Source organism: Engraulis encrasicolus, chromosome 21 (genome assembly GCF_034702125.1).
Source record: "Engraulis encrasicolus isolate BLACKSEA-1 chromosome 21, IST_EnEncr_1.0, whole genome shotgun sequence".
NCBI lineage: Eukaryota > Metazoa > Chordata > Actinopteri > Clupeiformes > Engraulidae > Engraulis > Engraulis encrasicolus.
In genome coordinates, this window is record NC_085877.1 from 39,113,151 (window position 1) to 39,121,579 (window position 8,429).

An 8,429-nucleotide genomic window follows, 5' to 3' on the forward strand; every position below is an offset into this window, starting at 1 on the left:
AGCCAGGTTGACCATGGTGTTCTGCAGCGTGCGGCCCATGTAGAACTCTAGAGACAGGTAATACACACGCTGGACACACACACACACACACACACACACACACACACACACACACACACACACACACACACACACACACACACACACACACACACACACACACACACACACACACAGTGAGAGAAGACACAGAAAAAAGAGATCAGACTCATCATAGAAACACACACGTAAGACATATAAACACACAAATACACACACACACACAAACACACACGCACACACACAGATTATGTGGCTGTGCTCTGCATACATGAACACAGACACACACACAGAGAGGCGAGAAATCAGACGCATTGCAGACACATACTCTGAGGACAGAGAGAGGTGATTGATGATGCTGAGCACACGCAAGTTTACGCCCGAACGCGCGCACACACACTCACACACAGACATACACACACACACACGCGCGCGGGCGCACGCACACGCGCACACACACACACACACTGTGGCTGTGCGCTGCATGCATACACACAAACATGAAGTGGCTTACATGTTGCACGCATACACACGCACAAACGCATGCACGTACGCACACACACACACACACACACACACACACACACACACACCATACCTGTCAACCATCCCTAATTTCCCGGGAAACTCCCTAATTTTGACTCATTTCCCGATTTCTTCCCGATTTGAAAAATTTCCCGGAAATATCCCGGATTTTTCACATTATCAAAAAACACAGTCGGTCCAGTAGGCTATTTATAGGCTACCCACGGCCCTGTCCGACGAGCCACACCCCCTCTTGAAGAGAGACAGAGGGTCTTGCTTATCAAGCTACCTGCCAGAAGACGGTATGCCAGATACCACCAAGAATTGAAGTTCCTTGAAAATAAGAGCTGTCACCTTCGAGCTCAGTAGCGCTTGTGCGCCCACTCTTTTCCTCAGAAACCGTCAGTTCATGCGACACATAAAACAGCTTCGGAACAGCGAATCATGCGATTAACCTAATCACAACCTGTACCAGCACAAAGTTTTGCACGAACAGACAACTTGTGCGACAAAGCAACAAGAAGAAACGCGCTGCGCTCTTTTCATTGTTTTGTTTTCGTTGCATTGTTTCTCCACGCTGTAAAACGTGTGCTGAGGGATTTTAGACAGGATCTGTCTTTGCACGCGCGCTGTTGTGAAAAGCAGAGTAGAACGCACCGTCTGGTTTGTCTGTCATCTCGTTGACTGTCAAAATTTGGCCTTTAGAAAATTTCCCGGATTTTGGCTTAAAATGTGGGAATTTTCCCGAATTTTGGGAGCTCAAAGTTGACAGGTATGACACACACACACACACACACACACACACACACACACACACACACACACACACACACACACACACACACACACACACACACACACATGCTGTGGCTGTGCTCTTCATGCATATATATACATAGACATGAAGTGGTTTACATGTTGCACACACACACACACAGGCATACAGAGGGTTTTCTTCTGGTGATACGTTCATTCACACACGTAGACACTAGCTTCCTTCCTGTGTAGCGGTCAACAGTGCAGCAGCCTTATATGGGGGCCGCATGTTTAGCGGTCGCAATGCTGCATTCCTCTTATTGTACAGTACTGTACAGCTGACTCAAGGCTATTTGGAAACACACACACACACACAATCACCATCCACACACATCACACACATCACACACACACACACACACACACACACACACACACACACACACACACACTTACAATCACCATCACCAGAGACATTACACGTAGACCTACACATTACATAACTAAAGCTGGACAAACTATACTACTTATATCCAGGAAAGAAAGTGGGTGTTTCTGTAGTGTGTTACCAGCAGGTAAAGTGTTGTCATTGTAAGACTGAACATACTTGGAGTCACGAGTGAGTGAGCCTGTTGTCATGTAGGCATCAATGTAGGGACATATAGGAGGCGAAGCGAGCGAAGCGAAGAGAGGCGAAATCCAACCGTCATCAGGTCGTTGCGGCGAATCAAATGGAATGGAACAGTTATGTTGTTGATTTGATTGGGCCGCGGCAGGCGAATTCGCTCCTCATTTGCATAACATTAAACTTTCTTTAATAATTTCACTCCTGTTCGCTTGCTTTCGCTTGCCATTGCCTCTCTCATAATAATGAATGGCAAAGTTTGCAAATTCGCGTGTATGTGTCCCTACCCGTCACTTTGTAAGTTCCAATCCCATCCTTACCAGTACTGCCATTCATGGCTGAGGTGCCCTTGAGTGAGGCACCTAACCCCACACTGCTCCAGGGTCTGTAACAAATACCCCGTACCAAGATAACAAAGTTGCTTTGGATAAAAAGTAGTGTTGCACCGATACCATTTTTTGGCCCCGATACCGATACCCGATACCTGATTGTGCAGTATCGGCCGATACCGATACCATACCGATACTCTGTTCGAAATTTATATACAGTATATATATGAAAAGTTATAAAGGCTACTACTTGGATGTAACATATTTGCTATTATGGCTTTGTCAGGCTGCTGCCTACTCCAGTAGAACTTTTTATACTTTTAAATACCTATGATATAAAATAACTAAGATCAAGGCTCCGTTTAACTGTCATACTAGCATCTGTAAATGGTATCGGTGCCCTATTTGTTGGTATCGGCCAATACCGATACCACCATTTTAGTGCAGTATCGGTGCCCAGGCCGATACTGGTATCGGTATCGGTGCAACACTAATAAAAAGCATCAGCTAAGTGTAATGTAATGTGTCGTTTATGCAAAAATGTTATCTACAACACTGTTTCTAAACAGTAACACTCATGTGTCACTACTTCCTCCCAAGTTCGCGAAGCCGAACCCCAATTATCAGTCTTCTTGACACAGTTGGAAATGGGCCAATTCGCATTTTGCAATTCAGCACACACATTTTTTTTGCCTTACACTTGCCAATCTAACGGGGATCGAATTGTTTTGTAGTTTTTAAAAACAAGCTTGTTTAGAAAACGGTGCATCATTTGGCAAGAGTGCGAGCTTGTTTTGAATTTTGTTGCCAGCAACAGTTGAATAGTTGTTGTGGAAAAAGAAAAAGCCACAAACTGAGTAAAAGTTTACAAGTGAGCAACACACACAAACGCACACACGCACACACACACGCACACACACACACACACACAGACAGACTGACACACACACACACACACGCACACATGCACGCGCACACACACACACACACACACACACACACACACACACACACCAGTGTTAATTTCGTCAACCATGACTATGACTAAAATATTTCGTCAAAGTCCTTTTTTGATTTTCGTCATTTAGACTAAGACTAAGACTAAATTGGGAAGGCAATGACTAAAATATGACTAAGACTAAAATTGATTTTCGTCATTGTGACTAGGACTAAGACTAAATTTTAAAAAGCTGACTAAATTAACACTGGTGTTAAATAAAATAGAGAAAAGGAGAACCAGTGTGTGAAGAAGTTTCATTCTGCACAGTGTGATACATGTTAAAAAGATAAGCAGTGTGCTGAGAAGGTTTATTCTCTACATTCAATGATATATGTTAAAAAGGGAAGCAGTATGCGGAGAAGTTCTATTATGAACAGTGTTGACTAAAATGACTAAAAATTGACTAGGACTAAAATTTATTTTCGTCATTCAGACAAAGACTAAGACTAAATTGGGAAAGCAATGACTAAATATGACTAAGACTAAAATTGATTTTCGTCATTGTGACTAAGACTACGACTAAATTTTAAAAAGCTGACAAAATTAACACTGACACACACACACACACACACAGGCTCATCAGCCATTCTGTTGTCCTCTGAGACGACAGAGGGTCACGACTAAGTCAAGGTCCTCTTCAGCTAGCCGAAATAGCACACAAGAAAGACAAACAGACAGACTGACACACACACACACACACACACACACACACACACACACACACACACACACACACACACACACACACACACACACACACAGTGAGAGCAATAGTGAGTGAGAGAGAGAGACACACACACACACACACACACACACACACACACACACACACACACACACACAACTCCTCGTTGAAAGCTCTTCATCTATGTCTACATGCCTCTTGGGGGCTATTATGCCTCTCTAGGCTCTTAGATTAAAGAGTGGGACTTTCCATTCATCCATTCATACGTCTACTGGAGAGTTTGAGGATGGATGAGCATGATAAATCAGTTCTAGACTAACAGTGAAACGGAAATCGTGATGATAATTGATAAATCCACTCTATAGCAGTAAGAAAGGTGAGAAATCAACACCATATATCATTCTGTGTGTGTGTGTGTGTGTGTGTATTTTGTCTTGCGTGTGTGTGTGTGTGTGTGTGTGTGTGTGTGTGTGTGTGTGTGTGTGTGTGTGTGTGTGTGTGAGTGAGTGTGCAAGCGCCTGTATGAGTGTATGTTGTCTTTTGTGGCTGTGTGTGTGTGTGTGTGTGTGCGCGCGCGCCTGTATGAGTGTATGTTGTCTTTTGTGTGTGTGTGTGTGCGTGTGTGTGTGTGTGTGTGTGTCTATGTGTGTGTGTGTGTGTGTCTATGTGTGTGTGTGTGTGTGTGTGTGTGTGTGTGTGTATGCACGCGTGTGTAAGCAGGGTTGTCATTGGCATGTGTGATGTGGTAGTATAAATAGCCGTTGTGGAGGAGCAGGGTAAAGGTTAGCCTGTGCTATTGAGATGCCAGTCATTCATCCAGCCCTGTTGTCATAGACGGCCAAATGGTGGCCAATGTAAACTCAGGGCTCCTCTTACCAACAATCACTTCTGAGCTATCAGACATTACAAAACGCTGTAATAGTTTTCTCTATACTGCACGTCAGTTATTAAAAGTTACTGAAATACCTTTTGTTTGCTCCATAGGATTCAGTGCTTTCTGGCCCTGCCGTGTCTCAAACGGCTGGGCACTGCACTGCTACACCAGCGACCTGGGTTCGGCACCGGCCCGGGTCATTTGCCGACCCTTCCACGTCTCTCTCTCCCAAATCATTTCCTGTCTCTCTCATACTGTCCTGTCTGAGAAATGATTATTATTTTTTTTTATTATTATTTTTAAAAATATATATATATATATATATATATATATATATATATATATATATATATATATATATATATATTTTAGGGGCTTTTATGCCTTTATTTGACAGGACAGTCGAAGATGGTGACAGGAAGTGAATGGGACAGAGAGACAGGGGAGGATCGGGAAATGACCCCGGACGGATTCAAACCGGGGTCTCCGTGGATGGGCATGCAAGCCCAAATGTGTGGGGCTTAGTGCGCTAGAAATGATTTTTAAAAGGCCCCAGTACCTTGCCTTGTCATGCATAATAGATCTTAGATCTGTAGAATTAGAATCAGTAGCCTAGACTGTCTTAGTTTTTCCTACACACAAGTTGTTACAAGTTATTGAAATACAGTAATATTTGTCTTTTCTGTTTCCTTCGCAAGATTCAATGCTTTCATATGCATTACAGGATCAAGCACACACAAACACAGAGATAACTGTGATGAAATCCAGTGCCACACTATACCGGGTTAAGGGATATTACTGTGTGTTTTGAAACCAATTCATGTGATTTGCTGATCCCAACATACACCTATGACTATGAAGTAGACCTATATAAATTATGTGTCAAGCTTCTCATTAAATCAATATTGGGTGTGTGATTGATAAGAATACAGTAGAATAGAATAGAATAGAATAGAATAGAATAGAATAATATCCAGAATCTACTTGTGTCCAGCAGGGCAGATCTATTACGCAATTATTACATGGTCGTTCTTTGTGCCGGTACTATGAATATGGTTTACTTATGACTGCAACCTCACCATCTACATTACAATGCTTCTTTATCAGTTCACCAATCTCATCCCAATCAATCAATCAATCATTCAATCAATTAATTAACCAATCAGTCAGTAATGATATCTAATTAGTCTATTGAAACTGATGTTCATTACTCTTGTAGTCACAGTAAGTGACTCTCTGCCTAAAATAAATGGTGACTGTAGCGACGGCCTTCTGACCTGGATGTCTTTTGTCCTTCACAGGGTTGAAGTACCGACACCTGGTAATCAGCTGCAGACACAAAGGATTTTGGGACGTGTGTGTGTGTGTGTGTGTGTGTATGTGAGAGAGAGAGAGAGAGACAGACAGACAGACAGACAGAAATAAAGAGTCCTCGCGCATGCGTGCATGTGTGTGCATATGCGTGTGTGTGTGTGTGCATGTGCGTGTGTGCGTGCGTGCGTGCGTGTGCGTGCACGCGTGTTTGGGGGGGGTTGGTTCGCGTGGGCACGGGCACGTACGTGCGTGTGTGTGTGTGTGTGTGTGTGTGCATGTGCGTGTGCGTGTGCATGTGTGTGTGTGTGTGTGTGTGTGTGCGCTTGCGCGCATGTGTGGGGGTGTGTGCGCGAGGGCACGTGCATGTGTGTCTGAGCATGGGCAGCACACAGCTCTTCAATTACTCGGGCACTCATCTAACTGACAGGGGGTCTGCAAGGCCCAAGCCAAAGGAGCCTGAGAGAGAGAGAGAGAGAGAGAGAGAGAGAGAGAGAGAGAGAGAGAGAGAGAGAGAGGGGAGACAAAGAGAGAGACAGGGAGGGATGTACAGCTCCAAAAAGGGATCTCATGCAGTCTTCTGGTCGGCATGGTTCTTTGTTCGCCTTGTTTTCTTTTGTCTGTGTTCTGTAGTTTTGACTCTGAAAGGTGGTGCTCTGTTGTCTTGTTGCATTTTGTTTTTACCATCATGGCACAAAATACTTGAGCAGCATCGACAAATTGCATTCTGTGAAATATGCATTCTGATATTTTTTCTGCTATTTGAGAATGTGAACCTGTTGATTGGGACACTGTGTACTTCTTGGCATGACTGTGCCTGTTAAAATGGGAAAGCATCCCATGTTAAAGGACACTATGTTTTTTTATCTGCTTAGGATATTCCTCTGTCTTTTGGGAGCAGCTTGTCGCAGGAATTTAAACAGCATCCTGACATCCATCACTAGATTATGCAATAGGTTACGAGCAGGCTTTGAAACCCATCGCGCACTGCATCCAGCTGTCATCACAAAAATCCGTTCCTAAACCCTCTTCTATAAGCAAAAAAAGAAAACCCAAGGCCAATCGTGTTGAATACATTCAAAAGCTGCCTAATAATAAAGTGTCGTGCAGGCATTCCCGTTGAGATCAATTCATTTGCCAGAGTAACACAGTGTACCCGATAGAGTCGACCCCTCCCCCTTGTTCCCAGGCATTGACAATGTGGTGTACGTGCAGCGGACTGCAACTGCCGCATCGGGTTGCTTGCTTTACTACTACCGCACTTCACTTCACTTACTTTGGGATCTGTCTCGTAGTAATGCTGCTGGGTGCGGATCCATCTCCCGACGAGGTGGTCGCGAACCGTGTGCGCCAGGGCGAAATAATAGTCGCGCTTGGTGGCCACATTGCGGTCCTTCACCAGCGTGAAGTGCAGGTGACGGTTGAAATTGGTCTTGAGTTCGGAGACGTTCTCCACTCCGGCAAGTCCCCTCACGGAAATTTGTTTCCTCTTCTCCTGGTCCGTTAGAGGTTTAGGCATGTTGATATCCGGTACTTCAGCTAGCGCTTTCTCTCCACAACAAGATGAGCGTTTTTGGCGTTGCAGGGAGCGTTCAGTGATGCCGACCTGACTATCTGTAGGCAGTGCGCGTCACTGTACGTCTCACCTTCAGCCAAGCCCGTGTGTGTCTCTTCAGCACCGGCTGTAATTTATGTTGCGTGCGCCTCGCTGTTTTATATGGAAGAGACGTTTTATTTCGTTGGAGGGCGGGTCTTAGCACAAGTTTAGCCAATTGACCTCCAGTCGGCGATGCCATTTAATCTCGCGATTCTCTAAACAGACACTGGACCAACAACAGCTGTTTCTCTCTCTTTTTTGAAGTCTTTAAACTTTCAATTTTAACCAGGCAGGTGTAGTAGGGCCTATAGTTTTATTATTATATATGTGGATGCCAACGTGTGGCGTTTGTTTTAAAGGGCAAAGTAAACGCTCTCCACATTTGTTGCGGATACATTTCCTGCTTCAAGGGGTCAGTGATCCTTGTGGCTGCCAAGCTACCTCTAAACAGAGACGCGTTGTTTCCTCATCCTATATATAGGCCTATATGTATAGCCAACACTGCACTATCATCATGCAAGTGGTAGCTTCAGAATTGAGAATCCGATCAACAGTTTACGCTTGCACCAACCCAACTTTTTGCCCATGGAGTAAAATGACAATTGACGCTTTCCATTTTGTGAAGTGATATTCCATGGATTGGAATGGCATGCAATTTACAACATGCATGGCAATTGTTAAACGTGAG

The 8,429-nt window shown here is 44.2% G+C and overlaps 1 protein-coding gene across 1 annotated transcript in view; it reads right to left on the reverse strand.

Moving 5' to 3' along the window:
* pygmb (phosphorylase, glycogen, muscle b) overlaps positions 1-7,836 on the reverse strand; it is a 36,868-nt gene extending 29,032 nt beyond the window's left edge. Inside the window, exons 1-2 of the mRNA XM_063186674.1 lie at positions 7,421-7,836; positions 1-69 (exon numbers count right to left, since the gene is read on the reverse strand). The exon at positions 1-69 is cut by the window's left edge and continues 33 nt beyond it. Of these exons, the coding sequence (XP_063042744.1) occupies positions 1-69; positions 7,421-7,663 (312 nt within the window). The 5' untranslated portion in view covers positions 7,664-7,836. The remainder of the gene's footprint in view (positions 70-7,420) is intronic.
* Positions 7,837-8,429: the final 593 nt, after the last annotated feature.